This window comes from Myiozetetes cayanensis, unplaced genomic scaffold (assembly GCF_022539395.1).
Source record: "Myiozetetes cayanensis isolate MyiCay16 unplaced genomic scaffold, myiCay2020 scf2-11, whole genome shotgun sequence".
NCBI classification, from domain to species: domain Eukaryota; kingdom Metazoa; phylum Chordata; class Aves; order Passeriformes; family Tyrannidae; genus Myiozetetes; species Myiozetetes cayanensis.
The window spans coordinates 33139802-33164403 of record NW_026087411.1 but is presented as its reverse complement, the minus strand read 5'-3'; the positions used below and the strand labels follow the sequence as shown (position 1 = coordinate 33164403).

The 24602-nt window shown below is 35.4% G+C and overlaps 1 protein-coding gene across 1 annotated transcript in view; it reads left to right on the top strand.

Moving 5' to 3' along the window:
• CRIM1 (cysteine rich transmembrane BMP regulator 1) overlaps positions 1-24602 on the top strand; it is a 173687-nt gene that overhangs the window by 127679 nt on the left and 21406 nt on the right. The window contains exons 8-9 of the mRNA XM_050315533.1: positions 9561-9689; positions 19930-20086. Coding sequence (XP_050171490.1) covers positions 9561-9689; positions 19930-20086 — 286 coding nt within the window. The remainder of the gene's footprint in view (positions 1-9560; positions 9690-19929; positions 20087-24602) is intronic.

The window sequence follows — 24602 nt, the reverse complement described above, 5'->3', positions numbered from 1 at the left end:
AAAAGTAAATGTTTGAGCTGACGGCAGCAGGGACTAGTATGTTAGTCTTAGACTTCCGGCCCACCCCTGAGGTCAGATAGCATCATGTGTCTTAAGCCTTAAATCTGAGATTAGTAGTGTTTTTACTTGGAGTTTAATACATGGGTTAGGAAGTAAGTACTGTCTGCCTTCATTGCAATACAGGTGTTGCTTGCTAACCCAGTAGGAAAGGGGCTTCTTCAGATTTCTGTTCTCTGGTTTTTTCCTTATGGTAAGGCTGAACTGGGAGAAGTAAGTATGCCATGGCAAGACAGGCCTTAAAAACATTGCTTCCTTCACACGTCTTACTGTCCTGAATTTTAGTTATATCATTTTAATGGCAACCTCATCCCATTTAAAATGCTATTTTGTTTCTGCCATCACTGATATCTGTTCTCTTAACCAGGTAAACTGCATGGATTGGTGCTCCTTCCCCTTTTAAGTCAGTTTTTCACTCCTTTTCCTGAGCATTGATTCTGTTGATGATACGAAAGTTCTGCTGCTGATACTCACTGTGTTGTTACAACCTAAAAAGTTGTTGCAAAGAAGAAGATAGGACAAGAGAGAATGGAATTGGATTACAAGAGGGAAGATGCGCTTTAGAAGGCAGACAGTTGTTGAGGAAAACAAAATTCTTCCTGTGACATGTTGGGACTAAGGTTGTCTTTTTGATGTGTTCAGGGCATGGCAGTTGAATTTTCAGCCTCAGTGAAATGAGATTTGCTCAGAAAATTGCTTACATAACTGAAAGCAGTAATGGTAAATCACGTGTAGCTTTCAGTGTTAACACAAGTGATGGCTGTGGCTCAGCAATGTATAGCTCAATATAAAGCTGCTTTACTTTTTTTTCTTTTTTTTAAACTAAACATCAAGGTGATCAAAACCCTTTTGGCAAGACATCTTGGTACAGTATATCACTTCTTGCCCGTTATCTGATGCAGCGATGACCATCAATAGAAGCCTAGTGTATCAGGCCAGGGAACTGGACTGCTCTAAGGCGGCTGTTTCCACAGGGAGAAAGGCAGAAAGGAAAGGTCACAGAAAAAGCACAAAGCTGGAGACAGAGGCACAATGAGATAGTTTGGTGACGAGGGGAAGACCTTCATCACTGGCCTGTCCCCAAACCCAAGCTCTTCAGTTAATACAGCTTTTCAAGCCAGGCATGTCCTTTCACTGGTGGGAGCTGGAAAAATCAGGCCCATTCTGTTCTGTGGATCCAGCACAAACAGTTAGTTTTAAACTTCTGATGGATGTTTCTATATAGCTTCTATAGCTGCTGTAATGATATTGGTCCTTTGGGATTTGCCTTTGTTTGTTTAGTCTATTATCTATTCAGTTTGTTTTTTCTCTTTCTTTGTTTGGTTTTTATTAAGAGCCAAGGCTTAGGTAATCAGACTGGCCCTCTGTGCTTTCCCTGTGGTTTTAGAGCCAGTGGCTTCTTGCAGCACAAGGAAGTCTCAAAGAGAACACATTTCTACAGATTTAATGAAAACAGACAGGTAGACAGGAGAAAGTGGGCTTTCAAGTGCCAAAAGGGACTGCAAAATTTTGCTGTGTGCTCACACTTCTTTTGGCTTAGAAGTTCTTCACAGTGGCTGGCCTGGGTTCATGTTCTGTTGGAGCTAACCAGATCCATTGGCAATCAAGTGCAGTTAGTATTGCTACTTACAGAGCTGCTTGTTTCTCTGCTGGCCTAACAACTCTTTTCTTTCCAAATAATTTTACTGTGGTTTAAATAGCAATTCCATTTTTAGTGAACTTTATTTTAAAATAGGGGAATATAGCATATCAATATATAATAGCATATGAATAATACTAAACAAGCTACCATGATAGAAATGACCAGGTTTCCCACAGACCATCTGGAAATTGGAATAATAGCTGTGTTCACAGCAAGTAAATATTGGGTAAGATAGTATGAAAATACCTACATTTTTTCCTTTTTTTTTTTTTTTTTTTAAACAAGATAATAAACACAAGTGTTCAGTGCTGGCATTGATGCAAAAAATGCCCCTTAGGAAAGTTTATGGTTGCTTCTGTTCCCTTGCATCTCCCAGAGGCTCAGGCTATTCATAGGGATGCTGATATGCAGTAATTGGTTATCTCGAAATACGTCCTTGTGCATGAGAGCCCTCAGGTACAGGTGGCAGGGTGCCAGCATAAGCCATGAATGAGAAATTAAGTGTTAAACAAAATCCCCTGAGAGGATTTTCATGAATAAGGCCCACATTACTTTGCTGTTATTATGGCTGACACTTTATCTTCACAAAAAGAAATTAACATTTTCATCAATAAAGGGCTGCAAACTCTAGCTGAGATGTAATTCAGTTCAGTTCCTTTAGCGTGTCTAGCACTTCATTAAGTGAAAACAGGCAGCAGAGTCCAGTGAAAAGAAACTTGATTCATTCAGGATGAAGTCAGTGGTAGTGAGGAGTGTTCACTGACATGGGTTTGGACCCAGCCTTCTCCTTAGAGCATGAAGTATAAGTTATTGTTCAGCAGAAGCACTGTAGCACTGAACCAACCTTTTCATCAAAGTCAATTAGGGGATGCAAACGCCAAGCTGTAGAGAATTGGGCTTACTTCTGCCAGATCATGATTTAGTAATAGTGATTCTAGACAAGACAGCTGAGCCTGTTGAACCACACCATCCAGAGTATAATGAAACCTACTGCCAGTGAAAGTCAATGAAATTCAGGAAGACTGTGCTGCTATGAAATAACATTTTCATGGGTTTCAGTGATTCATTGTTGAGTTCAGTGGAAGACTACTGAAAGGATAAATAACCAAAGAATCTTAATGAATATATGTATCAGTGCAGCTAAGGATATCTCACTTATAAAAGAGTTCCTCTAATTCTTTTCAGTGCCTGTAACAGTCATAGATTTGCCCCAAATGTACACTAATTTAGTGTTTGCTGTATCTTTACCTAGTAACAATAACTGAATGGCCTTCTTAATGTATTCAGGCATTTCTTGATAGGCTTAATTGATTCTGCTTTAACAAAGGTGGTTATTCCTTAGTCTCACTCCACCTAAAATTGTCAAAAAAAATTCTTATCAGAATTGAAATACATTTGAAGAGTATGTAAGTCTTTGTTAAACTGAAAACTGGAAGAATTGATTACAACACACAAAAGGTTTTTAACTTTACATCTTGGGAGTAGAAAGTATGTATTTGGATTGCATCACTGCAAGAAAGACACATACACACCCCCATGCACCATTGATTCATAGGAAGCTTCTTCAGATTGCAGCAGTAAAAAGTCTTTGATTATAATAGTTACTTTGAAGGAGAAATACATACTTTAGTAGTTTCAGGTTGACAGTATGAATAAAATTTGAGACAAAAGGCTGCCAAACTAAACTATGTGCTTGGAAGTATTAATGAATATGTTTTTGGAGTTATTTGTGACATTAGAAAATTGTATCATCTTAAGTCCTTGCATACATTTTATGAATTGTTATGCGATGCTGAATTGTTAAACCCTGAGAGTTAACACAGATAGCTAAATGCTGGGAAAAAATTTCCTGCAAGGCATTAGGTATTTCAAACCCAGGAAGGAAATTCCTCAGCCCAGGACTCAGGACTGATATTTTTCATGTAATGAACTGGAGGGGTGGGGAAGGCTGGAATGCAAACTATGAGGACGGAAAACATTTAGTCACTCTTGGAATGATATGAATGTTTTTACAGGAAGCTTAAGTAAACACACATGCTGCTGCTTAGTAGGCTGCAGTTAACTTTTTTGGACAGTAGACAAAATTCAAACAAGTATGCAGACTCGAATGAAAGCAGCGCACCCTTCAGGACAATTTTTTAGCCAGTTGTCACTTAAAGCATTAGGTAGAAACCTAGACTACTGTTCAGTTTCTTTTTTTTACTTTTTTTTTTTAATGGCAAATGATTGAACGCACTGATGCAGTATTTCAAGTCAGTTGGTGCTGGTTTCATAGGTTCAAAACATCTTATTTCTTTTAAAGGTAGTCTGTGTTATAAAATACTACAGAAGAGGGAGCTATTTCACTTTCCCCAAACATGGGCATGTTCTTTATTATTCATGTTGGAGGTCTTTCTTGTTTCTGCTTCTTTCTTGTTTCTGTTCTCCTTGTTTAGAACATCATTTTGATTCATTTTATCTTCCCCTCCCTCCCCTCCCTGCCACGAAGAGGTTTTCATTTAATGCTCCAAAAGAGATGTTGAACATCGTAAAATCCTATTCTGATGAGCAGAAAAAAACTTAAGATACAATAGTTATTTCCCTGCTTAAACCCAATTTTGTAAAACCATGGAATAGGTATTTCCCTCACATGGTATTTCTGCAAGTGTGAAACAAATCCTGTCTGGAGTTAAAATACTGCATTCCAAATGAAACAAAGAGATTGGTTTTCATGTAATAATAATAATAAAAATACCTTACCAAGAGGTGAAGTGTGGGTAATGTATTAACTTAAAGGATTAAAGAAGAGAAAAATGAGACTGATAAAAGGTGGTTATGGCTGTCACTAAATAACACTTCACAGAGAACTGATGTTATAAACACCCGGAAGAAATTTTCCTTCCTGAATAGAAGCTAGTTTTTAAGTCATGAAGTAAATTTCAAAGAGATGGTGTTAGGCAAACATTTACTTATATTGCAGGAGGAAGGTGATCAGTACTTGGCAAAAGCATACAGAAATCATCAGAAATTGAAATGTTTGTCTTTGGATTTCGATTTCCTTGATTAGGATCCATCAAGGATATCGCTGTTTTCACTGGAAATGTCCTGAGTTTATATGAAAGTAAAATTCATGGAGTCATGCAAATTAGAAAGGACCACCAGAGATTTTCTAGTACTGTCTCCTGCTCAGAGCAGATCTAGTGACACAAACCAAAAGCGAATGCTTGGTGCTCCCATATTATGTGACTTTGCAGTACAGCAGTAATCCGTCTTCATTTTCTGATACACATTCAGTGGCCAGAGTTCAGATTTTGAACAATTAAGACTGGAAGATGGGTATAGTTTTAGGAAGGATTTTTTTTTTTTAGTTCACTTCTATATAATTCTTTAGTTAATTTTAATAAAGTCTGCAAAGTTAGAAGAAAAAAACACTCAGATAAACAGTAGAAGTCAACAAGATAGCAATAATTCATCTCTGATTTTTTTACCTTTGTTTTTATTTTTTTCCAGGGCTTCAGCAATCTATGGTGTATTTTAGTTTTCTGTCTCTTCTTTTTGATAACTTGAACTGATCAAACTGTGTATATAATAAAATTCTAATCCTGAGAAACAAATTTTCCCTCACCTCACTGAAACATGAGTGCATCAGTTTCTCTCCATACCTGAATGCTTTGGTTGAGCATCAGCTTAGAACCTCAATACTCATCAAAGTTTAACAAGATCTATATATAAGGCACAGTACTAGACCATCCTGTGTTCTAATGTGTGTGTATATATAGTACTTCTCATTTTTAACAGACGAAAATGTTTGCTCTTTGTAATGCAAGCTGTATCACATCACTCAGGAGAAGTGGGAGGTCTCAGAAACCAAAAAAGAGGGGACTAGGGATTGATTTTGTTCATATTACAAAAGTATTATAGATAGAAATATACCAGTGAAAATATTCTACCTTGACAATTTTATTTTTTTTTTATGACAACGAGTTTCTTTATTAGTATCTCTAATGTAGTCTCCTTAAGGACAAAGCCAGCTCCAGCCATTACGTGTATGTCACTATATTCCTTTCCCTATTTCCCCTTCTTCCCGTTTCAAGCTAAAATGAATGAGATTCAGGGTTTTGATCACATATTTTAATATTTTTCAGCGGACTAGTCAGACGGATGAACCACTAGCGGCTGTATTATCCATTGTAGATTTCAAAACTGTTGAAGTTGTTTTTAAGTAAATAGCAGGGTAAAAAATTAATTCAAATAATTTTACCAACCTCACAGCAGACAAGTTAATAATCTTCTGCACTAAAATTCAGCATAGAAAGTGTCAGGTTTAGAGATATTTGAAAGCAAGATGTTCTAATAGGAGTCTGCATTTAACCTTATATATAAGTACTTGACATCAACAAAATCTGTGCTCCATTAAACAATCCATTGTTTTCATCCAGACTCTCTTCAATCCCCTTCTCTCTGTTTTCTTCTCTCTTTCTTTCTATGGTATAGTTGTATCATTGGCAAAGCACACAGGCAGAAACAGCACCCGTTTTTCCCACCCATTGTGTGTGCATTTGTGCACTGGATCTTTCTTCTGCCGTTTCTACCAAGAGCAGCAGTGAAAACCCGGTTCAGCTCATGCAGTGGTACTTGCTTTTTCAAGCTTAGCTACTGCTTGCCTATTCAAATAGCCAGAAGTCTGGCATAGCAGAGCTGGCTTTATTTGTTGAGTCTTGTCTAGTGAAGTGAAAAGGGCTGATTTTTTTTTTTTTTCCCCCTGGCTGCATTTTTGCACATGTGGGGGCAGGGAATGAAATTATTTCTTTTGTCCTCTACTTGCAGCTCATTGAGAAGCAGGCATGCATATAAAATTACTGTATCTCAGGGCTTACCTTTAGGGAGAGGAGGGGTCAAAAACAGCTTCTCTGGAAATGCTGAGGATGCTAAAAGCAGGCCAAAAAGTGGAAGGTAACAGAATAATAAAATACAATTAATAGGAGACTAACAAAATCCTTTCAAATGGATATAAAACAGTTCAACTTCACCCCTTGAAAGAAGTACCACATTACAGGGTGTATCAAGCACACAAATAACTGTTAGGTGTTCCCAAGGCATAAAACACAGAGGTATAGTTTTGGAAAGTCACCACAGAAATTGTATAACATTATATATATTATACCTGCTCTTTTTCTGAGATATTAAATTATAGCTACAATTAAAGGGAGGTTATCTTGAGGGGTGGACTTAAGTAACAGACAGTAAAACACAATTCTCTATCTCTCTAGGTTTAGTTGACACCCAAGTGGATCAATGAATACTAATTAACTTGCATCTCAACTTTCAGTAAGGTTTTGTAGGGGTTTCTCTAACTGCAAGTTTTACCTCACATTCTGCATTCCTATGGTAAAGCTGTAGTCTCCTTCAGTCCTCCAGCTTGTGTTACTGCCTGTGAACTTTGCTTTGTGTAGCATTAATGATTCATATGATTTGTAGTGGTTTTAACTACCTGTGAGTATAAGCATTGCTGTGGCTTTTTTGTCACTTGAAGTGTAGGGTTTGGGCTTGTTCGGGCTGGCTGACCAGGAACCTGAATGCAGCTTCAGGGTAACTCTTGCATTCCAGTCTTTTGCATGTTTAGGATATTTTGGTTAGAGAATGGAATGAGGTAGGAAAGGAGGTTTTCAGAACAGTCACCAGATGCTAAAAGTCAGTTTGGTTGCAAAACTAGTTTATATACTCAGAGTCTTAAACAGCTGGGATTAATGAATGGAGTTTCTGGAATGTAAAATGTTATTGGTATATACCAATATGTTCTTTATTCCTAAAGTAATGGTTTGTTAAAGTTGCAAATGTTAAGTATTAGACATGAATATGATTTAGTCAGATAGTTTGCTGAATGTACTTTGAAACAAATACAAAAAGTTCACTGAGCTTAAAAGAAATCTAGTTTGGAAATCCATGGATTTTAAAATACATTGCTCATTATGGTTACTCTTCTGCACTACATGTGCAAACTCAGAGCTGTGAAATGTAGAATTTGCAGAAACCCATCCTTTGACCTCCAACCTAGTAATTTATATTAAACCCGTACAAAAAATATGAAAAATTTTAATCTAAACCAGAAGTTTGAGGGGTCTAGGGAGACATGGATACCATTATACAGATTTTCACCTTGTATATGAACAAAGCTGTTGGTGCTGGTTTATATGTTTATATTTATTTATATATTGTATTGCTACTTTTCTACTAAAAATTATACAAACAGCAGAATTTGAATGTTACTTTAAAACTTTCAGCAAAGTGAGTAATCTGAACCATGACCTCTGACATAAGTTTGAAGTTCTTTAACCTAGCTGTAGTGTCTTTAATGCAGTTTTTTCCCTCCAAACTCTAGTTAGTTGATCTTAACTTTAAAACGAGTAAAAATGTTCATCAGCTGTATAAACTGTCCCTGTTGCAGAGTGGAGCTGGGGAGAAGCTATGAAAGCTGAAAACTGTGAAAGACAATGAAAGCAAAAGTAATAGGAATATTTTCACTTGACTGGAAGGCATGGGTGCAAAATCTGCCTGTTGGACATGGAACCAATAGGCACGGAAATTAGTATTTTGGTTATCAGTGTATGCATCTAACAATCAATGCTGAGTAATATTTTACCCTTATTGTGGCAGTAAAGACCATCTGCCTATAAGTAGGAATAGCAAAATCTGTGGTTTGAGGATGAGAGATGGCAAGGTGTGGCCACCTCCAGTCCATATCATTTTCACAATTTATCAATACATACTTTGAATTCTTTTTAAATTAATTTCCTGTAAGTCTCCATTTCTTGAGGAGACAGGATACACTCAAACAATTGAAACTGTGAAATTAAAGTTCTTTAAAAGTCTTGGCATTTTGATTTCCAGAATGCTTTTTATAGTGCTAATAATGCTTATAATTATAAATTCATTGGTTCTTCAGTGCCTAAGTTCTGTGAAAAATACAAGGTAGACAAAATTAGTCAGACAGAGTAAAAATTCATTTAGAAAAGATAGATGTTTCTTTCCTTCTGTATCTTGTTTTATGATAGTAGTTTTGGAATTTGCTTGTTCTTTACATAAGTCTTTGGACTTTGTTTTATTCTAACGACTTTGTATACTAGAACACATTAATATTTCTGGCTACCCAGTGTATTAAAACAAATTGCATACTCCAACATATTTAAATTATGTCAAAAAGTAGGTATTGTACTGATTATAAGTAACTTCTAATTGGTAGTAATATCCTCAACTTGAAAAGCATAATCTGGTACTACAAAGTATACTGTAAGAAGGGATGTTTTCGATGAATAGACATGTTGAATGGTTTCCAGAGATCTTTCACATGCAGTGAATCTTACATTCCCTTTTAGTATTCAGAATCTCTTCTGCTATAAATTTCATTAGAAGTGATCTTATTCACACAGAGAACAATTTGACTACTGAGTCATGTGCTTTGATGTAAAGCTTGGTAGTATCAATCAACTGAGCTTCAGAGGAAGCTCTTTTCAGTTTCTAAAGCAAAAAAAGCTGCATGAAGTTTTGATGAAATACTTCTGGAGAAAAGTGGGCAAATAAATATTTCACACTCAGTTTCAAATTGCATATGCAGTAAAGCAGATTTCATAGTGAGAAAAAAAAATGTGGTATCTTTTTCCAGTTTTAATACTTCATAAATTTTCTGCAGCCTCATACTCTCTGTGTTGAGTGTACATCCCTTTAAAACAAAGTCTGTTTCTTTTATTGTTTCAGAAGTACCAAGAGTATTCATCAGAAACAAAAATAATTAAAACTATTCACTACTGCACTGTGTATGGATTTTTGTGAACTTAATCAAAATATTCAAGGAATCTCAAATTTATTTATTTTTTCTTACCCCCAGAACCAACTTATATCACAATAGGTCCACCCACCTGTGAGGCTTTGGTGAACTGCACTTTGACTGAAAAAGACTGCATCTATAGCTTCAAGCTGGACCAAAATGGTTGTCGCATTTGTCAGTGCAAAACCAGTGAGTATGCAAAAAGACAGTGGCTTCTACCTTTTATTTCAAGCTGTATGTAAAAATGCTAGTATGCTGGTTTTTTCCATTCATAATGTTGACTATATGTTGTGTCAGTTATGCGAGTGCTTTAAAGCTGTTCATCTGTAAGGAACAGGCTCCTGATTTCTGGCATTGCTTGCTTGCTTAAAATTTTTTTTGGAGGAGAACATGTAATGTTTGACTTGAGGTAAAAAATTAGCAGCTGGGTAGAAAAGGTAATAACTTGGCCCTTAATATTCATTCAGACTTCGAGAAGTCTAGTCAGACTTCCACATTCCATTTTCCTCTGTGTATGTAAAGAATTTCAAGAGCATCTAGCTTTGTGCACTTCAGAAACTTCTGTTGCTAAACAGCCTATTTTCAACTTAGCTTTTTTCATCAAAACTTAGATTTTGAGGATAATTTTTTGAAAATTATATACCTGGGGGAGTGGGTGTTTGTATATATCCAAGCATATCCATATTTAAATTTGTTTCTATAACATATATTGATATTATATATATATATATATCTTCAGTTAACATTTACGTAGGTTTTAACATCTATTTCTTCCCCAAGGAAAATTACTGTGCCTTGTGAGAACTTTGTATGTATCAGCAAAAATGTATTTTCTGTTTGTGTTTCCTTAAAAGTTCAATATTTACAGAAGAAATATAAAGCAATTTCAGGTTGGTTTTTGGAACTGGCCAACAAAGGACACCTGTGGAATACTAGTCCCAGCTACCAACCCAGCCTAGGAGTAGGTTTAAACTCTCTTTCTAGTGCTATTATAATTTTGCAGCTTTCTTTTAGCATCTAAGGCTTAAACAACTAAAATATTAGTTGTGTAATTCCCTTCCTTTGATTTCAATCTGCCCGTTCTCAACCACTTTCTAAACCAATATGATTATTTTAGGTGTCCCAGTAGATATGGTGAAAATAAAACTCTTAATTGGTGGAAACTAAAGAGTTTTAGGATTGGATTCATGTTCTGCTAAAGCAGCAAAAAAGGGGTGTCCTGGCTTTTTTTTTTTCCCTCTGGGGAAATACGCATTTTTTAATTCCATAAGGTAAAGGAGAGGACATCTTAATAAAAGTAAATATACTGTAGGCAATAATGCTGTCATGGTAATACAGAAATATTACTTTTGATTACAAGTTGTATTGTGGAAGGATGACTTTCCATGGATTACATCCATGCTGTCTTGTATTACATGCCTTACCTAGTTCTTCTGAAGGACAAAATTAGAAATGTTTAGTTCTGCTTTTAATATTGTAATTTGATTTTCCTTCTCCTTATATTATTACTAAATTGACTGGGGAGTTTGACACAAACAAGATGGACATAGTTGGCAAGTTACATCATCTATACCTGTGTGTGAAGTTCTTTCTTCCAGTTTGGTGCACAGGAGACACATCACTCCAAAGGATCATTTCATTTATCCTAGATTACCTGGCTGCACAGGTACACATACCACATCCCAGGAAATCTCTGTTCTTGCTTGGAGTATTTCTGATTAAATAGTGCTTAAGAACCTATTCAAGAAAGTTTTTTTCTTTCCAGATTTACTTGAAATTATTTTCATGGTACAGTAGCAAACTATCTGGAGCAAGCTGAATAGTATCATTTGTCTGTCATCTTTTTTTCCACTTAAATAATGTGACTAGTAGATTACTTAAAAATCTCAGTCACTGAGCCAAAGGAAACCTTTATTTTCTAAAGAAGTGAAAATAACAGCTTGGAAGTCTTCATCATTCGGTGGTTATCAATCAGAATGACAGAAATTGAATTTTTCTGTCAAGTAATGTCTCTTGCTTGCAAGGCTCTGGACAAATGAGAATACAAGAAATGAGAAGAAAGGAGGTTTAGGTCAAATCCTATGTCCAGACCTTTGATGTCCAAATCAGTTTAGTTGCATCTTGGCTCTCTTAAAAATATGAGAATGTGTATTACCTTTAGTTCATGAAGACTGATATGGACTTTTGGGAATATCACTGTCTTTACACTGCACCCACTTGTTTTTTGCTGTTCTAAGCTGCTCAACAGAGTCAGGTTTAAAGTGCCTGAGTAAAGGGTATCTCCCTGCCCCCTGTTACCATTTGAAGTCATCATATACTATTTCTACTAATCTCTTTCCAATAAAGCTTCATTTTTTGCTAATTTCTCTTTAGATATCTCTGCTGAAGATTCATTATACTTCAGTTTATTTCAGCCAAAATAAAAGCAAAATGACAAAGTGAAAGAACATAGAGTGAAGATGTAATTTTTTTCTTCATTATGACCTTCATTTACATTCACGTAGCCAGAAATAAGTACAGCAGGTTTGTTTGGAATAATTATGTAAGTAGAATATCGTGAAACTTGTTTGGTGCTTTATTGTAATTTAGTTTCAAGTTTATCCAGGCTGATTCAAGCCAGCAACAGAACAGGAAGGATGAAAGAAGCAAATCATAACATTTCTAGAATATGCTATCAATAGAAGTAGTTTACTTTGTCTTTTATCCTTCTTCATGTTTTTACAGTGAATGCGAAAACATACTGTAGCAGCACACAGTAAAAAACACGCATGCTGTAAAGTAAAATAAAATAAAATATTTTTAAAAAAATTACAAAGTCAGACCATAGTCATTAAGAGAAGGGAGCAAAAAACTATGTTGAGCAAAGAGTGAGCATAGATAGATACAGAGAGAAAGTTCCAATGAGTAGAGATGGAGCCACAAACAATGAGGGAGAAAGAATGATCATACTGACCAGAAACATATATAAACCAAAGCAGCACTACAGGACAGTAAAAGGTAAAAAGTATAATTGAGGATTTAGTAAGAACCACTGCAAATACCAAGAATAAAACTAAAACAAGAAGGAAAAACATTAAATAAATTTAAAAAATTATATAAGATGATACAAGAACACAAAAAAAATTAGCAAAACAGTAAATAAGAAAAAAATTGGGATTTGTAGTGTACAAGAGATTGTTTTTTGTGTGTCTAGGCCTCTGCTTTCATAGGGAGAGCTGGAGTGGATTAAAGTCTTTTGGAGAAGGAGTACATACAGAGGAGTCTTTATGGTAGACCAGTGATGGGCTGTTTCTGAGGCAGGACTCTTGTTGCTGCAAGGAAGACTAACGGGCAGTTTGAATAATGCCTTCTGATTGCAGTAACAGAGGATTTAAAATCTGGTTGCTGCTGGACACTGTCATTCTTCAGTGAGAGTCTGCAGTCAGGGCCTTGTCTATTCCCCATATTAGATTAATGGAAAAGAAAAACGCTTTAAAATCTCTCCTGCAGCTGAGACTACGGCGTTTTACCCCAAATGAATTGAATGTGAAGTACTCTTCAGGCTGTAACTCTGAGCTTGTCTGACTTCAGTATTTTTTTAACCTTTCAAATTTTACTAAAATTGAATTGGAGTGCTGCTGTCAATTTTAAAAATTTGTTTCTTCATTTAGAAGGCTTACCTTTGCAGTTCCAAGATGCAGCTGTCATCCAGTTTCATTAATTCCAGACTGCTTATGGAGAGATGCAGTTGCAGAAGGCTGAGATGAGTCGTTTTCCCTGGACATTATAATACATCATCATCCACTTTGTATCGTGGTCTCTTTCATCTGTCCAAGCAAACCATTCAATAACTACTCAAAAATTAGGAGTCTTCGTATGTTATGTGTTTGCACAGTTCTCTAGACATGATACCACCCTTTCCCCAAATCACATTCTAGGTATATATGCAGAAATATTCTTTTCTGAAGAGTGTTAATTCCTTTTTCTTAAATGAGAAGAAAATGTTTGATATCATGGAGTTAAAAAGGAGGTGCTGTCATTCCCTCTATACTAGCACACACCTGAAGCATTGAAGGTCTTCAATATTCTGGCAAGTCACACCATATCCCTTTATAGATGATGAAGCAGAATGAAATTCCAGCATGGACTTCGGGTTTGGCAATGTGGGACTTCATTTAGTTGTGTAGACATTCAAAGGCAGGATTGGAAGGTTTGACAAAAGTTAGATAGGTGCATCTACAGGCTGTTTATAAATAGCAACAATTAAGGCTGTGAAAAAGTGTATGAAGTGATGACTAGAAAAAGCCTAAGAAAAACTTTGCAGAGACTGACTGCAATCAGAGAACACATCTCAACTCCTCTTTTCCATGTGTTAATCCTTCAGTAGTTAGAGTTTGGGATGGGTTTTGCTAACCTTTCGCTATTCTAGCCAAAATGTGAATATTTCATTCCTATATTCTCATTATTTACTCCAGTTATTTACACTGGCTGATTTATTCTGGTTGTTTAATCTGTACTCAGAGATGTGTTCTAAACACTAAACTTCCTCAGTGTTAATTTTGCCCATTTAAATAAATGTATTTTATGTTTCTTTTTTCTGTCAAATACAGGTGAGACAAATAATTACAAACTAATCATGGAAAATGTACACTTCAAACAGTGCAAAAGTCCTCAAAATAGTAAAATAAAATCGAAATTATGTAACATTTTTCTATTTTAGTACCAATTATCTTGGTTACTTTGATTTAGCAACAAATTCCATGGAAAATAAAGATTATAAAATAAAACATAGACCAGGTAGTCTCCCTTAGAGCAAGGAGAGTGCATCCTGGATTTTTTGAATAATTTTGTAGATAAAAAAAGAATGTTTTATTCTTCTACAGTAATGTGAAAAGGAATAGCTATTCAATATTAGACCTCATTTAATGAAATACAGCCATGGAAAATTTGGGACGAAGCATGTTTGCTAAAAATTTAAGGCTTAGGTCGGAAAAAAAGTACATATTTTAAGTAGAATAGAAATATTAACTCTAAGTACACATGTGCAAGATAGTAGAACTGTTCCCTGAAGAAGATTGAATTGAGATGAACTATTCATGCCAAATAAATTTTATCTGTCTTCTCATTAGAATAAAAGTCTTAAGCAGGATCTCTGAAAATTACGATATACTGGGTTTAGTACAGTAAGAGTAGATAAGAACTTCACTTGACACATGAAAGGGAAAAAAAACCATAAATCCAATGTGCTTAAAGCTTGATCATTCTCCAGCAATCACTGCTGCAATTCCATTTTCGTGAATTGATACGTTGTACGTGAATCCTAGAGTTGTTTAGAGCAAGTATTCAAGCCATTAATTTGCCTCAATGGACTCATGAGGTGATTTTTTTTAAACAGGGTTTTCTAGCATCACAGTGCCCAGTCCCTTCATTTTTATCCAGCTTTTGTGAATCGTGAGCTAATTCTAACAAAAGGAGGGAGGGTTAGTGTGGATCTGTGGAGGCAATATATTCAGAGAATTCCAGTTACTGATAAGTAACCTAGTTTTCTCCTTCATAAATTTGCCTCCCCAGATCCCCACCCCCGAAGATAAACCAGCAGTAGCAATCCACACCGAGAGGACGGCTGAGGAGTGCTTAATTATAAAGGTACTGTGAAACAGTTCTCCTGATATGATCTAGCCTCAGCGTCAAGAAAATAATGCTGGTAAAGGTATGTAGCTAGCTTTGTGTAGCCACACTACCAATTTGCAGAAATGGACAGCAGCCTGAGCCAAGTTGAAATACTTGTCACATATCTAGTAATATTCTCTGGCAGTTATTTTTCTAAAAAGAAAAAAACACAACACTAAAAGTATTTCAACATAGAATGCATTTTCAAAAGTTTTTAGAGTAAGATGACTTTCAGTCTTTGCAGTACAAATATCAGTGTGTCCATAAGTAAAATAATATATTGGAGAAACATAAACATCCCAGTTTAAGAGCTTAACATTTTTTATATACCATACATATGTTAGAAGAAATGAAGTCTTTTTTTTTAAATAAAAGCTGGAATTACAATCAAGCTGTTATAAGTTCAAACAGAAGACATTTTTTATAGCTAAACATGCAATTCATGGAATGGAATTTTTTTTGCTTTTCAGTTTGCTTTTTGGGCAATATTTTATAACACTCCTGTTATTCATAGGTGTGAGGTAGGGATGTGAGCACTCTGAAACCAGGAATAAATTATGCATCCAGTGGTTTGAATTTAGGCCAAAGACTTGTGATTCCTTTTGAGATACATTGCCTCTGAGATACTATACTTGTGAAGGAGAGGTGGTGTTGTATCTGAAATATTCCACTGTTGAGTGAATTATCCCAAATGCAAGGATTGCTGCCATTACATATGATGGGACAGAATGTTGTTGTTATCTTGTTTGTGGGGTAGGCCCTGGACTATAGTAGGTCATGTCAGTATATCGGCTGCTCTTACATGCTGATTTTTGAACATATTTTTCTTCCCTTCAGCAGCCAGTGACTTGGTTTTATAGATATCAGACAACCTTTTAAAAGAAGAGGTGTTGTTAGTGTTGACAGTAAGATACTTAGTGGAAAAGAGTTTTAAAACACCACATAGTTCAAGTGTAGAGCCTCACCATATCTTAGTAATCATCTGTTCTTAAGACAAGACTTTCTTCTACAGGAAGGGTTGTCCCACCACCATGTCCCAAACAGATTCCCTTTAAACAGTGTCATGCTCTTCTGAAACTCTAATATTAGTTTTATTATAGTCTGCACGTATGAAAGTGTCTGTAAGTGGGGGGGAAAAAATCACTATATTTAAAAGGAGTTTATGAACATTGGTGACCAGGCCTAAAAACCTTGCCAATATCTGTATGTTAATAATTCACAAATATGGTTGGCTTTTTTTTTTTTTTTTTGGAAGATCAATTCATCCATTCATCCTCAGCTGTTCTTTGTGCTTGTATATTTTTCCAGCAGCATTATATTAAATTGATCCAAATTAATCCAGTAATTTGAAATTCCCATATTCGAGTCAGCATACAGTGTGTTAAATTGTTGCAACTATAGAACAAAGTATTTGCTATAACTACAGTCTTCAGGGGGCTCAAAGTCTGCAAGCAATAGTTTTTGCCAGTATAGTGAGTACTAGTGAAGACCGAACTACCAGCTGGACTTGCTGGTAACTGACTTTGCTGCTGCTTTTGCAGTCGTGGTTGCACATAGCAAAGAAAACTGTATGGTCGTGTCGTGTGGGCTGGGTTCACTGCTATATGTGTTCAGTGCATGTTTGTCCTCAAGTGAGTATTAGTTCTTCCCAGGAGACTATTTAATAATGTCACTGGTTGAGGACAAACAGCCTTTCCATGATTATTGCTCTAGCCATCTACTGTACATAATTCTTTCGGCATTTTATGAGGTATTTCAGCTAATGTCTGTCCTCACATTAAAAAGCTAAGTATTTCTCGTAAAAATGTGGTTCTATTAGCCTGAGACATTCAGGAACGCATTCATCTTTTTCTAAAGTCATCTCATGTCAGTATCGTTCTGAGATCAACCAGTATCCTGCCTCTGAACTCTGAGATTGTCACATAAATCCTTGCTTCTTCCCTATGGATGGCACAACCTTGTATGTTTGCAGTATTATATTTCACCCCAATATTACTTTATCCCCCTAAGCCCTCCTACTACCTTGTTTAGATGGATTATTTTCTTTATTGAAATTATGTCATTGACATTTCATGTTTCATAAGAAAAATTAACAGGTTTCTACAAATCATGTTTTCCTAAGCAGCACAATGAGAGGCATTTTCCCTTTTGATCCATTTCCTATTGATCACTTTGTTTCTGTTTTAGTCTTCTATCTTTTATCTAACCATCAGTTTAGCTGCCTAGGTGATGTCACTATAACTAATCAGTCAGAAAAAGAAAAAAAAAAACACAACACAAAAAATAACATGTACTGTGTGATCAGAACATTGATCCCATTCTGCTGGAGTTGCAGTGATATGCAAGTGTATAAAGCAATTCTGTAAAACTCTGAACAGGAGTTTTCTTCTGCATTAGCTTATGTTTCCTGTCCAGTCATTTCAGCCTGTCTGATTGCCCTTATACACTTTTGAAGCAGTTATTAGATTAGTTAGGGCTGGATCTCTCCTCTGCAAATACATTCCCTTATTTGGGATTCAGTTTGCTCTTGAAATTTGTCTAAACAGAGGTGGAAAACACCCTCAAACAAGGAAACCCCTAACATTTTGCCATAATAAATTTCCTCAGTTCATTGCTGTTGACTTTTATGAGCTAGTTCTCCTTGTTCTTTAACATTTGTCACTTGAAATGCAAAATCTTTGCAGAAAGTCTTCTTTTACTTATGCTTTCATAATGAATTTATGATTATTTTAGTAGTGATTAATTTAAAGCTATAGCTAAGGGTATAGAAAAATTTTCAGGATGGCAGTTGCGTATACTGAATTTGATCCATTTGTGAATATTTAAGTTTGCAATCTTTTTCTCTTTTTCTTCATTCTCTGATAGCTACTCTCTGCTTTGTGACATTGATTGTTCACTTCATTTTCTCAAAAAAATACTAGTTTAAAACGCTGGACTAGGCCTGTACAGCAGATGTAAACTGTGTATGTGTACCAGATGGTACTTCCTTTTGAGACTGCATGTAGTTGTCATGAGTGTTGCGCTTTGATAGCTCTCCTGAGCAGATAACCTGGAGACAAATAAGATAAAGAAATATGGCAACTAAAAAAAATGTTCTAATTGTTTCTGGTTTTTTAGATATTTTTAAAAATTTTTACTTCCACCTCTTCCTTTCACGTTTTTAAGATACCTGTTCATTTCTTCTATGTCTTTGCATCTGTACCTTCCTGTTTCTTAGCGTGTCTTCATGAGCCTGACGTTTATGGACAGCCACCTAAACATTTCATCTCCATGACAAAGTATGCTTCAGAAAATTAATGGTTCTGGTCGATTCTACCTGTGCAATTCCAGGTTTATTCACCTATCAGTTCTGAGCATCTGCACAAGATATCGTAACTTAAATTATATCAAAGGTCCATTAATTGAAATTGATTCTTTTTGGAGATTTCCAGTGTACTTTTCCATAAATTCTTCATAAAGTTCAAGTCTAGCTTTAAAAATGACGACTACCTTATAAAGTCTTGCATAATGAAAAGTTTAGTTAGTTATTATTGCTGTATGCTGCAAGGCAATAATTCTGTACAAATATTCTAGTATAAAAGCATCATAAATGAAAAAGAAGTTCTCATTATTTTAACTTGCTTCAAGGAAATTCTTTGCATTACACATACATTTTTCTCCTTACCAGAGAAAAATATCAAAGTTTTCTCTGCATTATAATGTTTTAAAATCAGCATTAGTAGCTACATATTAAAAAAATCTAGTATTTTTGATAAATCAGTCTGACTTAATGCTTCCAAAATGTGTGAAAGTTCATGAAGATCTTTGTATGTGCTTCTGTCTGAACAAAGCAAGAACCTGAGATAAGGGTTACCGTTGCTGTACAAAGGTTAGATCTGACTGAGAGTAAATGCTTAAATCTGCGGCATCGATACTCTGCTTACAAACACAATCTCTAGAGGTTATGAAAGGATCTGGCATTTATCTGTATCCTGAATAGCAAAAAAAAACCCCAAAGTTGCACCCTGTTTGCTTCAGACACCAAATTTGCATAAAATGAAGAGGTGACACCCATGAACCTGATGATATTCATCCTCCTTAAACTGAGAACTGTTGTTTGGGATAATGAGGCTCTTATGTTGTATTGCACTTGTAATGCCCCAATTCCACTGCAGAAGTAGGCAGTGAATTTGCCAGTTTTCTCCAGAGCTTTTTCTGAGACAGTAAAAAACATGCCTTCTTTAACAAATGAGCATTAACCTGGTAGAATAAATAAGGAAACACTTAGCCACGTCAGGTTAAGTCTTTGTTTTGCAGTCTTAATTGCAACATTACAAAAACAGAAGAGAAGGCATTAAAGTAAAGCTAAGATTCCTTATGTGGTCTGCCTTCAGTATATTTCCATGTTAGAGATTATATTTCAGACTCACAGAAGTAAGAAACGGAATAAGTAATGTACTGATCTCCTCTTTAGAAAAAACCTGTCCCTAAATGTCCATATCCCTAAAGGGGTCTCCATTGGCTGTGTATCTATTAATAAAATCATGTTATTTTATGGTACCAGGTGGTACTTCCCAAGTTCCTGACAGAAAGTGTAGAAATTCTGTGGTGTCTGTTCATACAGTTTGGGTCATTACTGGAAAATTCTGTTAAATATTTTAAAAACAGAAGAGTCTGAAGGTAAGGCTTACCAGTACTAAAAAAGTTACTAAGTAAAAGGGAACAGAAGATTTAATCTGCTAAAGATGTGTCCGATATAAACGGTTTTCATGTTGTGTTAACCTGTATGTATCCTTCACAGGGGAGGAGCTGTGCACCGGCCTCATTTCGGGCTGTTCCTTGGACTGTTCCTTCGGCTTCCAGACTGACATCCACAACTGTGAGATCTGTCAGTGCCGACCACGGCCTAAGAAGTGCAAACCCATTGTATGTGACAAGTACTGTCCCTTTGGATACTTGTACGTATTCTCATTCTGAAAGTGTATTTAATTCAATCCCTGTCCATACTGAAAATATGCAAAAATGAGGCACCTGTACTTGTGTTTACTTTGTGGCAATGCAGGGGGAAATGCAGGAAAATAGATATGTTGTTACTTGATGCGAGAATACAGTATTCTTCAAAATGGACTTTGATCAACATATTAAGTAACAGCAACCCAAAGAACAGCAGCAGATTGTAAAAGCAAAGAACTGCTTAAATTTTTTTGAAGACTTTGACAAACAAGATGAGAAAGCTACTTACAAGTAATGTCTCTTGCACATAGCTTTTTGAAATTGCTTGAATGCTTTGATAGCTTTTCATTTTATAGCCCATTTATTTTATTCAAATTATTATCTAATATTTCAAGTTTCTTTTCATGTTGATATGACAGCAGACTAATTTTAGTGAGACATTTCTGATAATTACTTTACAGAATTCGTGAAGAACAGTACTATCTCTTATCTAAGTTTTTGTAAATGTGTTCAAAACCTGTATTTGTGGTGGAGTTCTTTCTCCATAAAAGCAGGTGTTTGTGGTATTCATTAGACTATGAAACAGGTGAGGAAAACTGAGCAGATCTTTTGTCACAGAAATTTCATAGTAGTTAGTCTGATAGCTTCTATATATATTTTACCAATATATTTTATTTTTCATGGGTCCATTCCATGTTACTTCCTGCTTTTCATAATGGTTTAATTTCTACCTCATGATAACAGATCTTCAGGTAATGTTCATATGCAATTTATTTCTTTAGGATTTTTAATGAAGTTTACTATATTTGCAACTCCTAGTGTAATGCTAATACTCTTTTAATTTCTGATTCATTTCAGAGTTCTGTTTGACCCTTGTTCATAATTGCAGCAGGTTTTTATAATAGCAATCTTTCATGTAGTGTGTCTTTCATGTTCCCTTAGCACGCTGAGTAGTAGATGAGAGAGGAACAGGATGAATTTTAAAGGGTTAGTAAAATTATCTTCAGGCATGTTGACTTCAGGAGTAGCTGAGAGTTATTTTCAGTTTCTCAAGTGACAGAAAGGAGAGCAGGAGGGAAGTTACAGAAAAGCAGTGTCAGTTTTGTCTTCCCAGAACTTTTGCCCAGTGGCTTCGAAGGCAAGGATTGTTGAAGATGGGTAGCAGAACAAAAGAAACGCAAAAGACTGAGCAGAAATAACGTCTGGTTAGCTGTCTCAGTTTTTTAGATAGGATAATATTGCTTACATTAAGTATCAAAGGAGTGAAGTCTATTAAAACAAGTACGAAGCATGTGGAATTGTTTAAAAACATCCAGGGAGAGTGAAGTTTGAGCCATGCCAGTGAACAGGCACAAAATACAGGTGTCTTAAAGTTGTGAGGCAAAGAGACAAATGGTGTTGAGGTGTCTGAAACTGAGGGAACTCCACAATGGAATCATCAGGAAGGGTGGCTGGAATAAAACAACAGCAATAAAGGAGTACAATTTACAACTGTATTCAAGAATTTACTTGAAAACTCCATGTAGTCCTCTTATGGTGTAACTGTTTCACAAGGGGCAGTGAAATCCTTTGCGCTAGCTTAAATTTGATTTTGAACTTGGGCAAAGAAAAGAGAAAAAAGTCTGAAAAATAGCCATCAGAATATATTTAATTCCTATTTGCAACAAAGATGGAATCCATTTTTTTTCCACAACATATAATGCATCTTCAGTAGCTAGTACAGGATGTGAGTTTGGTAGTCTCCAGACTGCATATGCAAACATAGATCTTTATTTCTGTTTTGTATTTGTGTTTTAAAAATTAATGTCTATTAAAATTGTTTTATAAACTGATATATCAGCAGATTAATCAGATGTGATATTTAAAGAGTGCACTAAGGCTGTTAGATTTTGGAGTTTATACTACTTCCATATCATAGCTCTTAATTTATTGCCTGTGTCAAGGTCAATAGCTTAAAGCTATCAGGACAGAATTTGAGAAGACTGCTTTCATCTATGTGCTCAGGGATGTGAATGTGTTTGCATAATAGCAGAGACAGCTGGTATGAACTACAGAAATTTTTACTGTTTATTTAGTGTGATTGAGTATTGTTCTGTTTGAACAGGAAAAGCTTTTTTAGTTTTAATATTATGTGTGCATAAATAAATTGTTATTTTCAAGGCCACTTGCTTTAGCCTATTCAAAAGTTATAATATGATAAAAACATTGAATAAGATCTATTTAACATCTTTTGTCATTGTGTTTTTGGACTTACACTGACATACCTTGAATATATTCTTAAAACAAATTCTATGTGTTTTCTTTCCATTCTTTGACTCTACTCTATTCTTTGACTTTTCTGTGGTGTCTAAAGCAATCAAATTTGTTTCTTCTTTTGGTTTCTTTCAATTTACTTCTACTGATTTTCTTCCCTGGCAGTCCCAATGTAGATGTCACACTGAATTGTTAAAAATGTTTTTCTTCAGCCGATAAGGATTATTCTGAACTATATTTAGCAAAGTCATTTACCATTAATCAGATTAAGGGTAAAAAGCATAAATATCGAATCTTGCAGTTTGCAACTATTCATTTGAATATCTAGACATGATAGAATGACACCTTGATCAGACATGGACTCGCAGAGTATCAGATCTGACACTGACTCACCAAGTATCACATCTGGACCATTTAATAACTTGCCCAGGCACTCCCAGCCTGAGACATGCTGCCTGCCCCATTGCACTGTGTCCCGTTTTGGGGAGTTGTGGGAGATGAGTGAAAACATCACACAGGTCAGAACTTCTCCACAGGCTAGCAATGAGCACACAGTTCATCTATAAATAGAAAGCATTTTAAAAAAATAAATAATAAAGAAAGGAGCGTTCAGCCTCTTACACCACATCTTGTAAAGAGCAGTAATTTTTAGTCTGTGGTATCACGCATTTAGTATACTGATGTACAGAGGAAAATTACAGATTTCTATATGTGTTTTCTGTACATAAGTAAGCTAAAACACTATATTTTTTTCTTTTTTTTTTTACTGAAGTGTGTACAAAACATTTTCATTAGAAAATCTATGAGAACTATATAGCAAAAGCATATTAGAAATGACATCACATTTTAATGGGCATAGTAAGGTAGTTGTGGGTAAGGTAAAGGTATTTTAAAAACACGTTGATTCCAAGCTGGTGCCAATGTTTTCAGGAACCCTGTGTTTGGGATGATCTTTCCCATATATTTTTGTACACCTGAAAAAAAATTTGAACTTTAAACCTTTTTAAGCTAATTGGAAAATAGTCTTCAATTTAAAGTCTGGGTTTACATGTAGAATGGAATTCAGTTATGCACAATGCTTGGCTGCTATTTTTAAATTTTTAAATTTTTTAAATGATGAATGTTTAATGAAGTCTTCAGATAATTTGATTTTTTTTAAATTGGAAATAAGCACCCTAATCTTGTCATTCTCTACAAAATACATGAATAATTGCACTGAGTGAAATTAATAACATTTAAAGATAACTATGGATGGAACTGTTTGTAGGATATAGGGCTAAAATTGTGGTAAGAACTACTTTAGGATCATTTCACTTCAAGTCTTACTTTGGTGCCAAAATTTAGACTTGGAGTTGTATAGTACCTGTGTTCGGTATACTGCTACTGTGCCAAATTATTTTTTAAAATAACATGCTGTGTTTTAATGTTAACATCATATGATGTTATGATCATTATGTTATGTTTAAAAACATGGGATGTAATGGAAGACAAATCTGTATTTTAATGTAAAACTTCAGTCACAAATAGAGACCAAAAAAAGGAAGTATTAAAAGAAAAGTATATTAGAGAGTTAAAAGTTAAGGAGTAATCATCATGTTTGTGATTTTTCTTAAGACTGTCAAAGGTTAGCAACTGGAAATACTGAGGTTGTACATCTTTGAAGAAATCAAAACCTTTCCATAATTGTCGGAAAAAAAAACTGCTGAAGAGCTCACTGTTTTAAAGTTTACATATTAATGGAAAGAAACATTCCTTTCGATGGGATAGAAAGACAGGAAGTCTTCCACTGTCCATCCTACTGTGTAATGATTTGTTGTTCTCAGCTCTCTAACTAAAAATTAAGTAAAGTTTTTTAGAGCTTGAAGTCAGGCTTTTCAGAGATCTACATAATTTATTTCTCTTCTATCCTTCTAGATCATGGTCTGTAATTTCCCATGTCTTTTCTTTGTTTAGTACATCTGTGCCTAGAGTTTGAATGGTATTGTCTGTCTTCCTGTAAAAGAGACAAGGAAATACTTAGTATGGGATCCTCTAAAGCAGCATGTTTATGGTGCTGTGAAGAGATGCTGTTAGGTGGTGCTCCAGACTCCTGCCTAGCTTCACCAGGAAGCTTTGGAAGCATTTTTCTTGATTCTCTGTACTCTCTTTCCTGAATATTTCTCTGGCTCTTCTATTTCAAAATATGTTACTGTGTGTTTGCTAATCTTTGTATGGTTTACTGACATTCCATGTGCTAGTTTTCAGGTGAGCTTTTTGTCTGCTTATTTA